General features: G+C 39.6%; 2 protein-coding genes and 1 pseudogene across 3 annotated transcripts in view; 1 reads left to right on the forward strand and 2 right to left on the reverse strand.

Annotated features, from left to right (window-relative positions):
- The window catches only part of C4BPA (complement component 4 binding protein alpha), a 51034-nt gene extending 50526 nt beyond the window's left edge, over positions 1-508 (reverse strand). Inside the window, exon 1 of the mRNA XM_032137075.2 lies at positions 313-508. The gene's annotated coding sequence lies outside the window, so the exon portion shown is untranslated. The remainder of the gene's footprint in view (positions 1-312) is intronic.
- A 2883-nt stretch (positions 509-3391) lies between these two features.
- Positions 3392-5027, forward strand: LOC116457716 (kinectin-like; annotated as a pseudogene).
- Positions 5028-6003: 976 nt separating this feature from the next.
- Positions 6004-17478, reverse strand: C4BPB (complement component 4 binding protein beta). 2 transcript variants are annotated; one of them, XM_032137087.2, is made up of 6 exons: positions 16638-17478; positions 15602-15772; positions 14264-14440; positions 9476-9569; positions 7792-7906; positions 6004-6316 (listed from the first exon to the last, which is right to left on the reverse strand). In XM_032137087.2, exons 1-6 carry the CDS (start codon positions 16693-16695, stop codon positions 6176-6178), a joined length of 756 nt encoding a protein of 251 aa, XP_031992978.1. In that variant the 5' UTR covers positions 16696-17478; the 3' UTR covers positions 6004-6175. The 2 variants fall into 2 exon arrangements, with proteins under 2 accessions (XP_031992978.1, XP_058286701.1); XM_058430718.1 differs by having other exon boundaries at positions 15602-15775.
- Positions 17479-18936: the final 1458 nt, after the last annotated feature.

The following is an 18936-nucleotide window of genomic DNA, read 5'->3' on the forward strand; positions in this document are numbered from 1 at the left end:
TCAACAAATCGACACATCTGTCTTTTAGATACAGTAACAAGAGCAACACCTTACACCTCTTCTTCTTCAGCTTATTTTATTAGAATGCAATATTATTCCTCCATTTATAATTTTTAAAACTTGAGGTTCAGATGGGGTTTAAAGTACTTCTCAAGTCTTACATCCCCATAATACAGTGCTCCTGAAAAGATTTCTGCTGAAAACACTTCCAAGCTTTTGTCTCTGTTTTATCCTTCTAATCCTGCACTCCTTAAAGGGCCAAACCACCAGCCTTTCCTCCAAGCTACCCCAAGGGTTTAGTAGTCCACCGACCTTTGGTAGTTGAGGAAGAGCAGAAGACTCTATGATGATATCTTGGATAGTTTCTCAAAGAGGAAAACTGCCTTGATCTGTGTAGTCCTGGCTCCTCCCCAGATCAGAGTTTATCATAATACCCTTAAGTTGATTGGTAATTGCTCCACCAAAAAGTCCCTGAATTTCAGCCATGCGGTTGGCTGGTCAGGGATGGCTGATGGAAATAGATGGGCAGAAACTTTTGACGGACCCAATGAATGATTAACAGCAGAAATAAAGCAGCACTGTTTATCCAAGCTCCTTCCTCTTTGCTAGTCCTCATTCTTCATAACATGTCGCAATCGTTTATTTTCTCCTCTGCCAACCATTTCCCCTAAGTGGAAAGGTAATTTGAATTTGAAGCCAGAATTCTTTTTTCTTTTCATAAACACACAAGGGTTATGCAAGACACAGTCCAGCTAGCCTGGAAACCTTAGATACTGTGAGGTTCAGACAGCCTCCGCAAAAATGATCCACTTTCCATGACACCAGATCCAGTATGCTTTCCTGGAGCTTGAGAACTGATATTCTTGTCCAGAGCTCGTCTCTATCCCACCCCAAGGAATTACAAAAGGTGGGGAATTTATCAAACATGTATTGGGTTTCCACTGTGCTGAGTTATCTAGGACATATTCGGAGTTCAGCAAGTGTTAACTGCTACTACATGTCAGGCACCAGAGGATCTCCAAAAATTATCTTTCCAGTGTGCTCAGAAGAACGCAATGAAGGACCGGCCACGTTTCTTCTCACATACATCTAAAGAGACCACAAGCACTTACATTGTCCAATTAAGCTACTAATCCTCAAGGTTAAGATTTGTGTGCTCAGAAGATTGCTACTAAAAGGCCATTCTTTCTGAGAACTTCACTTTTTCTGTAACAAATACTAAAAGTCCCAGAAGAGTTTCAGAAAAGGAACTAAACTACAACAGGTTGAGTTAATCAAGGAAGGTTTTACAGAAGATGTGAGATTTGGATAAAAGGTGGAAATTATTAGATAAAAGTGGTAAGGATATTAGATGTAAAGAAACCATGTGCTAGGTCACCAAGGTGAGACACTGATTTGACAAGAATGAAGATAGAGGAGGATTCCAGATTGCACAGTCTTGAGACTAAATTGGAAGAAATATCACCTTTAAAGCTGCTATTTCTTTAAAGTACCGTTTTCCAATGTAGTGAAGTCCTTTCGTTTACTTTCCACAGTGACTCTTGCAGGTTTTTCTCTCCAGGTCACCAAATTGTCACATTCCCTCTCAGCAGATGCTCTTACCTCCTACTTTACTAAAAATCATTCTACCTTAGCTTCATCAACGTCAAATTTTCCCTTCTATTCACTCCTCATTCAGAGCAGAATTGTTTCTTCTTTTCCCGCCCCATGCATCTCTCATCCTGAAATGTCCCTTCAATTTTGCCAGTACCTCAAATTCCACCTTTCTTCTTTAGTGTGATGCTGAACTTCTCAAAGGTGTGGCTTGTTCTACCTGCCTGTTCTTTCTCATTCATCACTCCACCTGTTGGATTCCCATCTGGCTTCTACCCCTCTTCTACTAACATGTCTCTCTGAGGCATGCCCTTAGGTCCAAGTCCAAAATATCTTTAATTCATTTCTTATGATCTGTCTGCAGCCTTTGTCACTGCTGATCATTTCCTTTCTGAAACTCTCTTCTCCTTTGGCTTCCATGACACTAAACTTTCCTGATTCCCTTAACTTAACTAATTTCCCTTTCTTAGTTATTGTTACCTTCTCTTCCTCCTTCTCATTCCTAAATATAGGTATATCTCAGGCTCTTCTTTTTAAAAAAATTATCTTCGCAATTTTAATGATCTTGCTTTCTGTCACAGCTTTAACTATTACCAGTAAGAAAACTAGCCAGCACTACATTATTATTTCTTACTCTCCAAAACTCAAGACTTACTTTCTTAGGTTTTTTTTTTTTTTTTAATTGCCCACTGGACATCTTGCAAGCACTTCACCCTCAGCACATCCAAAGAGGAATTTCTCATTTCTGGCCGACAAGCTTCACTTTCTGACCCCAACTTTTTCTGACCTCTGGTTCTCAGGAATAAAATTTCAGATTCACTTTTGAACTCTTCCTCTCCCTGACCCTTCAATGTTTGATTGGTTGACAGGTTGTTTTGGTACAAGTTTTCAATACCTCTGGTGTCTGCTGCTGCTTTTTCATTTCTGTTGCCATCAAACCAGTTCGAGTTGATAATGCCTCCCATATGGACTATTGTAGGAGTCCTTTCATTGGTTTCTCTTAGTTCTTTTCCTTCATCAACCAATACTACAACCAACATTGTGGGAGAAATCTTTCTTTATGTTCTGTCCTTATTACTTCTTTGTTTGAAAGGCTTCCATGTCTTCATGGTCTGACTGCCAAAAAGCAAATGTATATTCTCTGCCTACCAAAAACAAGTGTATATTCTCTAGCATGTCATTCAAAACCCTCCATAAACTGGCTTTGACTTATCTTTCCAGCCACCTTCTCTCTCGCCAATTTCCATGCTTCATCTAGGCCAGTTCAGGCTATGTGCAAGTTCCTAAACATATCCCATTTTTTCTGCCTCTGTGCAATGCCTTCTAAAATTATTATTAGAAATTCATTTTACAACATTAAAAAGCTTTAAGAGAGTAAACACTTATAATTTCACATTCTAAGACAATTGTTTTTATCTGTGCCTATTATTGTCTAGTCCTTTCCCACAAGAATAAAGGTTTTACATAAATGCAATCTTAAGCCCTTGTTATTAAATATTATATTTTTACTTAAGATTATATTTTTCAACTTGTGCTCTAGAACCTTAACCTCCTCTGACCCTGAAGTTCCAGCCATACATTCTTTTGCCTTTTTTTCAAATCCATGCAACCATTCACTATAACTCAAATTAGAAGGGACAGACACCTTTGGAAATAATTTTTTGAGAACTCCTTTAGCCTCCAACTCAACAGCTTCCACCTGTTGCTGTCTTTCCTTGGAAGTCTTGTTCACTTTGTCCTGCAGCATTTTTTCAGTTGATGCCAATGCTTCCATTGCTTCCCAGTTTTTCTCCTGGAGGTTAAGGTTCTAGAGCACAAGTTGAAAGAAGCTGATGAAATGCACACATTGTTACAGCTAGAATGTGAAAAATACAAATCCGTCCTTGCAGAAACAGAAGGAATTTTACGGAAGCTACAGAGAAGTGTTGAGCAAGAAGAAAATAAATGAAAAGTTAAGGTCGATGAATCACACACGACTATTAAACACATGCAGTCATCATTTACATCTTCAGAACAAGAGCTAGAGCGATTAAGAAGAGAAAATAAGGATATTGAAAATCTGAGAAGAGAATGAGAACATTTGGAAATGGAACTAGAGAAGGCAGAGATGGAATGATCTACCTATGTTACAGAAGTCAGAGAGTTGAAGGCACAGTTAAATGAAACACTCACAAAACTTAGAACCAAACAAAATGAAAGACAGAAGGTAGCTGGTGATTTGCATAAGGCTCAACAGTCACTGGAGCTTATCCAGTCAAAAATAGTAAAAGCTGCTGGGCACACTACTGTTATTGAAAATAGTGATGTTTCCCCAGAAACGGAGTCTTCTGAGAAGGAGACAATGTCTGTAAGTCTAAATCAGACTGTAACACAGTTACAGCAGTTGCTTCAGGCAGTAAACCAACAGCTCACAAAGGAGAAAGAGCACTACCAGGTGTTAGAGTGAAGTAATTGAGAAACTGTTCATTTGAGGATAAAAAAGGCATTGTATTATATTTTGCCAGATTAAAGCCTTATTTATGTTTTCAACCTTTCTACTTTGTCAGAAACACTGAACAGAGTTTTGTCTTTTCTAATCCTTGTTAGACTACTGATTTAAAGAAAGAAAGAAAAAAAGCCAACTCTGTAGACACCTTCAGAGTTTAGTTTTATAATAAAAACTGTTTGAATAATTAGACCTTTACATTCCTGAAGATAAACATGCAATCTTTTATCTTATTTTGCTCAATAAAATTGTTCAGAAGATCAAAGTGGTAAAGACAATGTAAAATTTAACATTTTAATACTGATTTTGTACACTGTTTTACTTAACATTTTGGGAAGTAACTGCCTCTGACTTCAACTCAAGAAAACACTTTTTTGTTGCTAATGTAATCGGTTTTTATAATGGCATCAGCAAATAAAAGGATGCTTATTATTCAAAAAAAAAGACTATATTTTTAAGATTTTCTGCTTCCTCATATTTATCACCATATAGGTCTGCATTACATTTAAAGTACCATAATTTATTCAAAATTTTCCCAAGAGTAGACATTTCAAATGCTCATAAGGTCCTCCTAAATAGATAATATACACAAATAAGAAGTAGCTTCAATTTCAAATCATTTTGCTCCAGTTAGATTAATCCTAGGAATGAATTTACTTGGTTAAAAATCTTATTATTGGTCAGGTGTGGTGGCTCATGCTTGTAATCACAGCACTTTGGGAGGCCAAGACGGGTGAATCACCTGAGGTTAGGAGTTCGAGACAGCCTGACCAACATAGAGAAACCCTGTCTCTACTAAAAATACAAAATTGGCTGGGCGTGGTGACGCAGGCCTGTAATCCCAGCTGCTCAGGAGGCTGAGGCAGGAGACTCGCTTGAACCCAGGAGGCAGAGGTTGTGGTGAGCTGAGATCACACCATCGCACTCTAGCCTGGGCAACAAGAGTGAAACTCCAGCTCAAAAAAAAAAAAAAAAAAAACTCATTATTGTCTTACTCCATTTCTGAAATATTCTTTCCAACTGGAATGAGCTCCTTAATCTTTGTCTCTAATTCTCACTTACCTTTGAAGGCCCAAATAACTGTGACTTCTTCCTTGACAATATTCCTGCCTCCTCCTCCCAGACAGAAGTGAACCTCCTCTCATCTGAGCTCTCGTAGCCCACTGTTGTCTGAAAAATGTTTAGTTCATTCTAACCACTCTAAAATAATGCTACGTGTGTACATGTCTCGTGTCTACTAGCAGACTCTGGGGTACTCAAGAGTCCATCTCTTATTCCCCTTCATAACTTTACCTAGTGATTTTCCGTTATTTCAAGCTGGCTTATATATTTTGGTTGCACTTTATCCAGATATCCTATGTGTTTCAGGTAGCAGTCAGGATGAGAGGTGGGAGAAGCTTGTCATGCCAGCTCAGTATGACATTTTGATTGAAAGCCTTAGGATTCTTATTTCTTCTACCCTCTAAAAAAGGAGAATTATAAGTAAAAAATAATGTAAAGTTTTTGTTTCTAAAAAAGAGAAGAAATATATTCACTTGTGTTGCACCATCTCTAATCTACCATGCAGGACCAGGTTTCATTCAAGAGGCAATAAGCAATTTTCCTGCAGATTTGGAAACCTGTTTCCATAAGCCAGATGTGGGCAAGACTGGGAGGAGAGTTTGGGTCCTAGCTCTCCTTCTGTCCCAGTGGGTCATTTTTAAGGATGTAACTATTCTAAGCATATTTTCCAAAATGGAAGGTTAATTTTTGCCTCATAAATTGCGGTTAGTTTTGGTTTCATAATTCATGGTCTCATGTTAAAATATGAGTTACGCTCTGGGCTGAGATCAGAGTTTCCCCATTCTCCTTACACACTGGAAATTAAGCCCTCTATTCTCCAATAATATGTTGCTAATTCTGGCCTTAGACAACCACTACATTTGGCCTTTTCACATTCTGAGAACAACACGCACACACACACACACACACACGGTGCGTTATACAACTGCAGTTGGCAATTTCAGCCCAATAAGAGGTAAATCTGAAACCAATTTCAGAACCAAGAAGAAAATTTATTCATAGGTTTACTTCTATTACATCTGCTCAGCTGCAGTGTTACAACAATTTTGCCTTCAACTCAGCTTTCTTCAGCTCCAGAGAATATTTTAGCACCTCCATTGTCATGCCACTTTCCTTTAATTGTTGCTTAAAGTTCTCCATGGCTTCGCAGAGGTCCTTACTCTCCTGAAAGGCAAGCTGAAGAAAGAAAACTTTTTACAAGTTACAACATAAGGACTGAGACCCAGCTATATACTCTGAAGCCAGTGAGCAGCAGTTAGCTCTCTGAATGGGGGCTCAGAACCAGGCTAGCTTAAGTAAAGATTTGGGTTTTCAACATGGCAAATCATTTGTATTTTCTGACTTAAATATACTTATTAATATTATCCCAGTAATAAATATGAACTAAAAGAAGAATCTCAGTGAAAATGGATCTGTTCAGTGTTGTTTGTTTGGTTTTGGAGCCTAGAAGAATTTTAGAGACTTTTCCAATTCTCACGCATTGTGCTTATCTGCTTTGCTCTATAACAGGGATCCCCAACCCCAGGGCCACAGACTGGTACTGGTCCACGGCCTATTAGGAACTGGGCCACATAGCAGAAAGTGAGCGGCGGGCAGGCAAGCAAAGCTTCAGCTGTATTTATAGCCACTCTGCTTCGCTCACATTGCTGCCTGAGCTCCACCTCCTGTCAGGTCAGCGGTGGCATTAGATTCTCATAAGAGCATGAACCCTATTGTGAACTGCTCATGCGAGGGATCTAGGTTGACCCCTCTTTATGAGAATCTAATGCCTGGTAATCTGTCACTGTCTCCCATCACTCCCAGATGAGAATCTAGTGCCTGATGATCTGTCACTGTCTCCCATCACTCCCAGATGAGAATCTAGTGCCTGATGATCTGTCACTGTCTCCCATCACTCCCAGATGATAATCTAATGCCTGATGATCCGTCACTGTCTCCCATCACTCCCAGATGAGAATCTAGTGCCTGATGATCTGTCACTCTCTCTCATCACTCCCAGATGATAATCTAATGCCTGATGATCTGTCACTGTCTCCCATCACTCCCAGATGATAATCTAATGCCTGATGATCTGTCACTGTCTCCCATCACACCTAGATGGGAATCTAATGCCTGATAATCTGTCAGTTTCCCATCACTCCTAACTAGATGGGACCCTCTAGTTGCAGGAAAACAAGCTCAGGGTTCCCACTGATTCTACATTATGGTGACTTATATAATTATTTTATTATATATTATAATGTAATAATAATAGAAATAAAGTACACAATAAATGTAATGCATCTGAATCATCCCCAAACCATCCCCACTCTTCCCACCCCCATCCATGGAAGTGTCATCTTCCATGATACCCATCCCTGGTGCCAAAAAGGTTGGGAACCACTGCTCTATAAGGCACATGAGACAACAACTTCTACCAACAGGGTCTCATGAGGTATTTGTGATGATGGTGGCAAATGGGAACTTCCAACTTCCATTTATAAAAATGTGAGTTAATAGTTTATGAGCCCCTTCTACAGCCAGGCCAAGGCCAACCCATTCAAAAGCAAAATGTCCCACATTAAACAGATATATACTGAGCATATGCCAGGAGTGATGCCAGGCCCTGGAGATCCAGCTGTGAACAAGACAGACACGAGCCTCCTACTTACAAGTGCCTTCTCACACTCTGGTTTGGGAGCTTCCTGGATCAACTTGCAGACTGGAAGTGCACTGCTCCACTCCCCATCAATGCACTGCTGCTCCTGCATGCCCACTAAGTAGTACCTGAACAGAAATTAGAACAAGGCTTAGCTTTTCCACTTTCTGAATTGGATAATGGAGACTGGTTTTGTGTAGTTGTATTTCAGTATTTCATGCTGTGATGGAATCCACCTCCCTGCCTTTGACCTTCAGTGCATGCTTAAGTTATCTTGGTATTACAAAGCCGTTCAAAGTAAAACCATTCTCCTGGAGGTGGGGAGGACCCAAGTGATGAGTCAACCCATAAAACATAGAGAAGCGAGAAATTCTGAATCAGGTGTTTATGCACACAGGTTTTGGGTGGGGAGAGTGATAGAAGCACTTTATCATTCAATAACCTAAAAAGGCATCTGGCATCTAAGCTCTAAAAAGGAGTAGAAAATGAGAGACACCCTGCAAATAAATCTTAGCGAAGGGGCTAAAAAGGAGCAATTACTTTTAATCAGAAAAATATGAGAGTTGCCTGCAACGTGCATTGAAGGTATATAATGAGATCAAAATGCCAGTGAGGCCACATGACTCTGAGTTAATTAGGGGGCTTTAAGGGTCTATACACTAAGTCTTTATATTTCTGCACTTCTGTATTTGTTTTTTAGTATTTATATTCTCTGATTTTTTTTTTTATTTTTTTTATTTATTTATTTATTTTTTTTAGAAAACATACATTTTAGGCCAGGCACAGTGATTCATGTTTGTAATTCCAGCACTTTCCAGCACTTTGGTAAACCATGGTGGGAGGATCACTTGAGCTCAGCAGTTCAAAACCAGCCTGGGCAACATAGGGAGACCCTGTCTCTACAAAACCTTAAAAAATTAGCCAAGCGTGGTGGCCCATGCCTGTAGTCCCAGCTATTAGAGAGGCTGAGGTGGGAGGATTTCATGAGCCTAGGAGGCAGAGGTTGCAGTGAGCTATGAGTACACCACTGCACTCCAGCCTGGGTGACAGAGGGAGACACTGTCTCAAAAACAACAACAAAGAAACACAAAAAAACCTACTTTTTATTTATTTATTTATTTATTTATTTATTTATTTTAAAACAGAGTATCACTTTTCCACCTGGGTTGAAATGCAGTGGTGCCATCTAGGCTCACTGCAACCTCCACCTCCTGGGTTCAAGCGATTCTCATGCCTCAGCCTCCTGAGTAGCTGGGATTACAGGAGTATGCCACCACGCACAGCTAATTTTTGTATTTTTAGTAGAGACGAGAGTTTTGCCATGTTGGGGCCAGGCTGGTCTTGATCTCCTGGCCTCAAGCAAACCGCCTGCCTTGGCATCCCAAAGTGCTGGGATTACAGGTGTGAGCCACCACGCCCAGCCAAATCCATTCATTTTAAATAATTTATCTTGTCTTGGCAGAGAGGAAAAAGAGATACTTGCATTGGGGTAAGTAGGATATTTTAGTAGGATCAGTCTGTCTTCTAGGGATTGAGGAGAGCTAGCAGAGGGCCAAAGCAGCTCTCAAAATCAGAATGAGCTCAGAATCCTGCAGCAGTAGGAAATCAGATGACCAGGTGGACACAGACTGGGTTATTCCCAAAAACAATGCTGCCAAGGGGCAAGATCTGGCATTTGACAGGCTGTATTCACTTACCTGTCTTTACAGTAATAACTAATGGTGGATCCTAAGGTGAAATTATTTCCTTCAAAATAGCCATGAGCTGGATTCCTAGGAGGGTCACAGTCCCCTGAGAGAAAGGAGTACAGAAGTGACAGTTACGAGGGCCAAGCATGCTCAATGAACAGCACCCCTGATTGCAGCTGTTTATGCCAGCACCTGACGGCCTCAGAGCAACACCTGTGCCAGCACCTGACATCCTCACAGCAACACCTGTGGGATCTGGAAACATGTTCTTCATTCATTTCCTTCTCTTCTAAATCATATTTGTCCATGGGAAAGTGCTTTCCCCCAGCTCATCTTGTGAGTTAGTAGGGATATGGGAGTATTATCTGACTAGCAGGAGCTCAAGGAAAGAAATTTTAAGTTGTAGAGAAGCTAATTGTTAACGTACAAGAAAAGAAAAATTGGGCCATAGGTGAAGGCTGAAGAAATAACTCCCTGAGAGAGGAGATGAAGCGTGTGAGCTCAAATGGAAGCTGACATCCCCTGTGGGTAAGAGTTGTGAAACATGAGTGTATTAGTCCATCTCACATTGTGATAAAGAAATATCTGAGACTGGGTAATTTACAAAGAAAAGAGGTTTAATTGGCTCACAGTTCTGCAGGCTGTACAGGAAACATGGTGCTGGCATCTGCTTGGCTTCTGGGGAGGCCTCGGGAAACTTACAATCATGGCAGAAGGCAAAGGGGGAGGGAGGCATCTCACATAACAGGAGCAGGAACAAGAGAGAGAGGGAGGAGGCGCTACACACTTTTAAACAACCAGATCTCATGAGAACTCACTCGCCGTCACGAGGACAGTACCTAGGGAGATGGTGCTAGAACATTCATGAGAAATCCACCCTCATGATCCAGTCACCTCCCACCAAGCACCACCTCCAACACTGGAGATTACAATTCAATATGAGATTTGAGCAGGAACACACATCCAAACTATATCAAAGAGAGTATCAGAAAAAGGGGAGAAGGTGGGAGCAGTGGCTCACACCTGTAATCCCAGCACTTTGGGAGGGTGAAGTGGGTGGATCACCTGAGGTCAGGAATCTGAGACCAGCCTGGCCAACATGGTGAAACCCAGTCTCTACTAAAAACACAAAAAATAGCCCAGCGTGGGTGCGCACCTGCAATCCCAGCTACTTGGGAGGCTGAGGCACGAGAACCGCTTGAACCTGGGAGGTGGAGGTTGCAGTGAGCCAAGATCGTGCCACTGCACTCCAGCCTGGGCAACAGAGCAAGACTGTCTCAAGAGAAAAAGAAATAGGGGAGAACATGGCTGGAAGGGAAGAGGACGAGTCTGTGGAACTGTGGAAAGAAAGCAGGATGACATGTTAGGAGTTGCGAGTCTTGATACTGGCTCTTCCACTAGCTATGCAGCACTAAAGCCATTTTGCTCCTCTTGGCTTCCTTCCTAATATTATCAGATAAGCAGGTTAAATAATATCATCTCTAAGGTCCCAGTCAGCTCTGAGACCACAGGACACTAAACATGTTGATCAAAAATAGTGGCTAACAATGATTATGTAGGTGTATATTTACTGAAACATAAAAATCTTCTAAACAAATGGTTGAGTAAAAACAGCAGATCATGAAAGAACATGTATAATATTATTTTTGTAAATCATGGTTACACAAACATAAGCACAGGAAAAAAGTATGGAAAGTTATATGCCAAAATACTTAATGCCCTTATCCTTAGATGGCTTGTACGTAATTGATTTCGTCTTTTATTTTCTATATTTTTCTACAACAAAGGTGTATTAATATTACTTATGCAGTTAATACGCTGTAATTTTCTAAAGCTCAGAGACTGAGCTCAAAGGCTGAATAGAGGAAAGCAAGAAGAATTTCCAGGAGTTGTTCGGGGGATTCCAGTCCATCAGAGTTCTGGTAACTTTTATGAGTACAATTTTGAACGGAAGGAGATGATGTGGTAAACAGAAAGAATAAACACAAAGAATCTGGTTTATTCAGAAACCGAGAGAACTCATCCTAGATTTAGATAATGAAGTGACATAAAAAGACAGGGATCCTGTGGTTAAGACTAGATTAGAAACTACTGAATTAAAAGAGAGTAAAATGGAAAACATTTGGAAGAAATAAGGAAATACTTTAAACTTGTCAAGCTAATGACATAAAATGCTATTATGTGCATGTGATTTAACTGTGTATATAATAGTATGTATGTGTGTTTTAAATAACCCCAAATTCCCTCATGTAACAGCCTATATAGTTTGTGCTCTTAAACTGCCTGTCTTTATTATTTCTTTCTTTTTTTTTTTTTTTAGAGACAGGCCTCACTATGTTGTCTAGGCTGGCCTCAAATTTCTGGACTCAAGCTATCCTCCTGCCTTAGCTTCCCAAGTAGCTGGGACTACAGGTGTGCACTACCATGCCTGGCTTTTATTATTTTAGTAGCTACTGCCAAAATACATTCAAATAGTGACAGCACTTTACGCTCTCACTGACATAAATGGCTATTTCCTCAGGTCACGAATAGTATTAAATTAAATCCATCTTTTCATTTTTTGCTAATCTGATCAGTAAAAGATGTATATCTAATTTTAATTTCCAGTTCTATAATCATTTGTAATGTTCACTATCCTTTCATATAATCAGGAGATAGAAGTGCTGTTTAGGGCCATTATTTTGGAATTGCCTGTCCTTACCCAACTTTGCTTATTTTCTATTGGGTTGTTTTTTTCTTACTGATCTCTAGGGGATCTTTGTTTATTAAAAACATTAACTCTTTAACCATCAAATATGTTGCAAATACTTTATTCAATATGATGTCTTTTAGTATGTAGAAGTTTTTCTTTTAAAAATTTAATTAAATCTGCCCATTTTCTTCCTTTATGACTTCTTGAGTTTTATGAAACCGCTTAGGAAGGCTTTCCCCATCCCAATGTAATAAATATATTATATTTTCTTTTAATGATTTAATAATTTTGCTTTTTATAGTTATATATTTAAAATCCATTTGGAATGTATTATGAATACGGTGTGAGCTAGAGCCCTAACTTTGTCTTCTTCCAAATAGATAATTATTCCATCACCACTGAATAGACTTTTCCTCCTGACTTAATCTGTTCTACTTATATGTACCTATACTTTGCTGTTTTAGTGATATATAATTTGTAGTACCTACAGTTTGCCATTTTAATGCTATTGTGCTCATAGTAACTTTGTAGTATATTTTACTATCTAATACAGCAAGTATTCCTTTCCCTTTGATCCGGTCAAATATATACATCATTCATCATTTTCCCAAAAATATTTACATTGTTAGATGTGTATCCTACCAGATGAGATTCTTTAATTCATGTTTTTTTCATATTTTTGAATTTAAAATTCTGGGAGGCATTGCATTGTAATACTAAGTCTGCCCATCCAGGATCATGCATGTCTTTTCTTTCATTCAAGTCTTGTTTTATATCTTTCAGTAAATTTTCCTATAGATCTTGTGAATAGAATTATTTTTACATTTCAAATTCAACTAATAATTATTAATAGAAAATAAAAACATTGATTTTTTCAATATTTATTTTGTATCCAAGTAAATATTAAATATTTTAGTAGACTTTCTTGGATATTTGAAGTATATTCTGCAAATAATGGCATCCTGTGATCCAGCAATCATTTTAGGAATCTGTCCTATAGAAATAACAACGTAGTAGCTGGGCGCGGTGGCTCACGCCTGTAATCCCAGCACTTTGAGAGGCTGAGGTGGGTGGATCGTGAGATCAGGAGTTCGAGACCAGTCTGGCCAAGATGGTGAAACCCCGTCTCTACTAAAAATACAAAAATTAGCTGGGCATGGTGGTAGGCACCTGTAACCCAGCTACTCGGGAGGCTGAGGCAGGAGAATCGCTAGAACCTGGGCGGCAGAGGTTGCAGTGAGCTGAGATCACACCACTGCACTCCAGCCTGGGCAATAGAGTAAGATTCCATCTCAAAAAAAAAAAAAATAGAAAGAAATAACAACGTAGACATAAGAACATGTGTGTATAAAATATTCATTTCAGCATTGTTCCTAATAGCAAAAATATTAAAATAATACGAGAGCCATATAATAAATTATGACATATGCAGTTATTAAATAGCAGACAATAGAGCTATATGGACTGGTCTAGGAAAATGGCCATGTATATAGTTACATGAAAAAAAGCAATTTAAAAATATGTATAGCAAGTCCCCTTTTCTACAGGTATATTTATATATATACATACACACAAAATGGCATTTAATGCTTATTTAATTTAAATATTTTATTTGTGTGTGCTTGTTTTAAATGTCTGTATAAACATAAGAAAAAGTCATGAAATAAACACACTCCATTTACTAACTCTGAGAGATATGAATTGTAGTGCTAGAAAGAGGGTCTTTAGCCTTGTAGATAATTCTGCAGTAGATGAGTTATGATCTTTTTCCCGTTTTGTGTTTACTTTTCAAACAAAGTCACTGTCTTGAAATTAAAAAATAAAATAGTCGATGCTCCAAACTACCCTACATTAGACCTAGTAGGACAGGACCCCAATCTGAGAAGGAAAAAAGTGCGCTTTAGCTGCTGTTCATTGCAATGGAATGTAGTCTCTCGAGGTGAGATTTGGTTCTGTGAGCTCCACTTGTTTCACGGCTGTCTGCTAGATCTTAAGTCTGTCCCTGATACAAAAAAAGAGAAAAGCATCCCAGGGATGTGGCAATGTCTAAGTTTAGACTACTAATCAGTATTTTGGGGATTCTTGATGGTTTCTCTTGTACTTACTACTTTTGCAGATGGGAAAGGGAGGTGCCCAGGTGTGATCCTCCAGACACTGGCTCCAATTGCTGCCCTTGAGGATGTAGTGGTCATTGCACTTAAACGTGATTCTGTCACTTACATTCACAGGCCCCAAAGAACTGAACTCTCCATTCACCAGCACAGGATCAGGACAGTGGCCCACTGAAGAAGAAAATAAGCAACAATCTGAAAGGGCAAGGCTGAAGCCCAACACAGCAAAGGCCAGACCTCCTCAGTCTTCAGTGAGAAAATAGCAAATTAGAGCTAGTACTGCACATTTTTAATTGAGTGAAGTACATGGTACTACCATATCAATGCAGAATGAAAAAAAGAGGAGATTGACCTAAGTACAGCCCAAAAGAGCTTTGTCATGCACAAGAACAACATGAATTGGCAACTGAAAGTAATTAATTACATAACTGAAAGTTACCAATCGTGTTTATTGTACTGTTATATTAAGCATGGCTCAAAATAGTAAGCCTATGTTTGAGGCAAGTATTTCCTTCCCTTTCATCCAGCCAAATATACACTTACTTAGCATTTTTTATTTTGTCGTGCTTTTTCCCATGGCACGGAAAAAAACAGGAGAGAATGCACAGGAATATATGAGTTTGGTTATATGAATGAAGGATAATAATATTGGTGTGCTCTACTCTAGGTATACAAGAGAACTAATGCAACTATTCTTTAAAAAATAGTAGTAATAAATAGGATATGGATTAATTATTCCCCATCTCCACAGAGGATACCAGAAACGAGTTTTGTGACCTTGAGCAAGTCAGTTGGATCTCAATTATCACATTGGTAAACTGAGAATATAAACTATTCCCAGTTGAAAAGTTATATGATAGGTGAAATAAAATGATACGATGCACTTACTTCAAAATAATAAAGTGAGGATATACATGAAACAAGGTTAGTCATGTGTGGATAACTGATGAAATTGTGTGATGAGTCCATATGAGTGAATTTGACTCTTCTGTCTTTTGTATACATTTTAAATTTTCCATAACATAAACATTTTTAAAGCAATATAAGGTTAAACAAATTATAGCAAAAAAAATAGTTCTAATATCTGGAAGAAATCATTTCTTTCCCATAGAGGGAATTGATTCTATTAATTCAACTAAATTAATACTGATCAAGATCTGATCATGGAGCTTCCGAGAGAAGCTCCTCCACTGGAGTGCTTTAAAAGAGGTCTCCTAGAAATTGAGAATTTTTGTTTTCTTATAAAGTTTTACCACAGCCTATAGGAAGTAGGATGTGAAGGAGTAAAACAGGATATCAATATGGGCAAAGATACAGAAAGATCTAACTTACAGCGGCACTCAGTAGTGGTGTTAGCCCACTCCTTAGAGGCATTGCAAAAAAGGGTCTTCTTTCCTACCAGGTGGTAGCCCTTGATACAAACATAAGTCCCCAGAATCTGTCCTTCCACCTCCTTTGCGACAAATATGCTATTGTCCACTGGAGGAAGTTCTGGACAGTGCTCTGCTGGAAGCAAAAAGAAAACAGATTCACTTGGCATATCATGTGCTGTCAGGGAGCTCTGATTAGATTTCCCCATCCTCATGTCTTTTTGCTGGATTATTGATCCTGATGCCTGTACTCTTCCATGTCCATGTACATCCATGTCCTTCCCTTCCAACAGATTTCCAATTTTTTTTTTTTTTTTTTTTTTGAGACGGAGTCTCGCTATGTCACCCAGGCTGGAGTGCAGTGGCCCAATCTCAGCTCACTGCAAACTCTGCCTTCCGGGTTCACGCCATTCTCCTGCCTCAACCTCCCAAGTAGCTGGGACTACAGGCACCCGCCACCACACCCAGCTAATTTTTTGTATTTTCAGCAGAGACGGGGTTTCACCGTGTTAGCCAGGATGGTCTTGATCTCCTGACCTCGTGATCCGCCCACCTTGGCCTCTCAAAGTGCTGGGATTACAGGTGTGAGCCGCCGCGCCTGGCCGGATTTCCAAAGTTTTATTTCCGAAAGTATAACAGGAATTTTACTCAAATTCAGCCACAAGTTGTCCACTTCTAAACAAATAGTCCCCTACCCAAACAGCGGTCCTGGAGTTTATAACAAGTAAGACCTCCCAGGATTTTGAAATTGGTACTCTTTTTGCTCCCAGAACAGAAAGGGAAAGTAAATAGTAACCACCCACTTCAGAGATCAGAGTCATCATTAAATGTACACTAAGCTCCTATTGAGTGCAGAGCATTAGGCCAATTTGAGATTTTTCAATAGAAGAATAAATATTATAAATGTAAACTTCCTTAAAGACCTAGACAGAGATCCTCAAAACACCGCAAATGGACACCAAGTGCCTATAAGCTGAGTTGAAGGAAAGCATACGTACCATCTGAAGCAGAAACCCGCCACGCAACCATAAGACAGCACGCACACCAGAAAAACATCTGGTGATCAAAGTCCTCTCCCCAGGCTGGAATTCACCCAGCTCAGACACCTGGTTTGAAAAAAAATAGATCTTCTAACACTGCTTAAGACCAGCCCAACCACCTCCTTTCTAGAGAAGAGGTTATATTGATTTACCCTCCCTGGAGGAAATGAAAAGAAAAAATCTTACGACGGGAAATCAGAACAGCTGTAAGGAAGCTGGTATAGGGAGGAACAGCAAAAATACAAAGGGATGGTAAAAGAGTTGCCAGGTTTAAAACTCAGTTTCAGAAATTGCCTGGTTTCTGGGAATGCAAATCCAGTTGACCAGTCTTTTTGAACCGCAGGCTTATCGTTCCCCAACAAACGTGGGCCAAATGGTCTCGCCATGACCTTGACTTCTGTCAATATTTGCCAATGTTTACAGTCCAACTTTCTGTAACTCTGGCCAGCGTTGGGGAAAGAGAACGGGCTGTCAATCCCTGGTTCTTGCCCAGGTGGGACCCAATTTTGAATGCTACCTCATCCTCCTTTCCTGAATACCAGATATCCTAAGGCTGTAAGCAGCACTGAAGACGAAAGCTCAAGGAAGTAAACTAACCTTACCTGTCTCTGTCCCTCCAGAGTTAGGCCTTCCCAGCAAGGAGCTGGTCTTAACTGACTCCAAAGCCGAGAGCTCCAAAGTCCTGCAGTGACACATTGTTCTCGCTTGCCAGGCCTGTACCCAGGCTTCCTACTTTGTGGCTCTTCCAGTGTCAAGATTTGGCCTGAGTCCAGAGTTAACCAAATGAGCAAAGAGAGAGGTGAGGGGAATCCTTTGGTCTCAGGAATTAAGGCATGAAAAACTGTTTTGAGGGCTCCCGTATCATCTTGCTTGTGACTACTATAACACTTGGTTGGTTCTCTGTGCCCTAATTATGAAACTGGGGTAAAATTCCTACAAAATTTCAGGTTTTAATAGAATAATAAAGCATTAAGGACACAGTAAGGTTGCAAATGTTCTTCTCTTCCCCATCCATTATTACTATTTGTAATGATTAATCTATGTCTTTCTCCTAAAAGGAATCAAGATATGCCACCCCCAAATATTTGGCACAAAGATTCTTTTAAGCTGAAGATATTTGAGATTCAGTGACATGGAAAGGAACAGAGCTTTTGGGGGCTTTCCTTACCTGACCAAAGCCAGCAACCTTGGAGATAAGGTTAACATAAATTCCTTTTCAGGGTAGGTCTATCCTGGAGGGGAGAGCATGAGTAAAACATATTTCAAATTCCTTCTCCAGGGAAATTTCATGGCCTTGAAGGAGACAGGAAGAACACTCGTACTTATACACACAAACATTATCACAAAACTTTCTAATTTCCTACTTTTCCCCTGAAAACCCACTTACCTTTCCAAAAAATAATCTGTTTTCTTTTTTGTTTGAGATGGTGTCTTGGCATGATCTCGGCTCACTGCAACCTCCACCTCCCGGGTTCAGGCCATTCTTGTGCCTCAGTCTCCCAAGTAGCTGAGATTACAGGCATGCGCTACCATGCCTGGCTAATTTGTGTATTTTTAGTAGAGACAGGGTTTCACCATGTTGGCCAAACTGGTCTTGAACTCCTGACCTCAAATGATCCACCCGCCTTGGCCTCCCAAATTGCTGGGATTATAGGCATGAGCCACCGCACCCGGCCAGTAATCTGTTTTCTTATAAGTGCCTTTCTTCTCCCCACCTTCACCTATTAAGATGATGTATAAGCCCCAATTCTAACCAACTTTTTGAATTACTCATCACTGAGTTTTCCCACATGTACTCAAGTTACATGTATAAATAGAATTTTCTCTCCTGTTAATCTGTCTTAGTCTAATTTGCAGGTCCCAGCCACTGAATACAATATGGTAGAGGAAAGGTGTTTTTTTCTTCCCCTTTATTCCCACAGGAAACTGCTAACTCCAGGACAGGGTTTGTGTCTGATTTGTATTTGTATTCCCTTCCACGGTGCTTCATATTGCAAAGCAGTTGTCTGTTAAATGAATGAAAGTAATGCAGAAATAAATGAAAAAAACACAGTCATCCAGAAACTACCACAGCCCCCAAAATCCATATGATCACTTGCCATTTATCACATGCTGTCTTATGATTTTTTATGTCTTATCTTTTCTCAACTAATATGCAAATTCCTATAGTGTAAGCACCCTCTAAGATATGATTTTCAAAAAGTTAAAAATATGACACTTAAGTAAATATAAGATGAATATATATCAAAGATTTAAT

This window comes from Hylobates moloch, unplaced genomic scaffold (genome assembly GCF_009828535.3).
Source record: "Hylobates moloch isolate HMO894 unplaced genomic scaffold, HMol_V3 SCAFFOLD_18, whole genome shotgun sequence".
NCBI classification, from domain to species: Eukaryota; Metazoa; Chordata; class Mammalia; order Primates; family Hylobatidae; genus Hylobates; species Hylobates moloch.

What these genes read in the sequence shown, in the direction of transcription:
- C4BPB (XM_058430718.1), bottom strand. Translation starts at nt 16,695, where the DNA reads ATGTTTTTCTGGTGTGCGTGCTGTCTTATGGTTGCGTGGCGGGTTTCT. An exon ending in CTTTCCCATCTGCAAAAGTA is followed by an intron (nt 9,570 to 14,263) that starts GTAAGTACAAGA and finishes CCTTTCTCTCAG; the next exon opens with GGGACTGTGACCCTCCTAGG. An exon ending in AGTTATTACTGTAAAGACAG is followed by an intron (nt 7,907 to 9,475) that starts GTAAGTGAATAC and finishes ATTTCTGTTCAG; the next exon opens with GTACTACTTAGTGGGCATGC.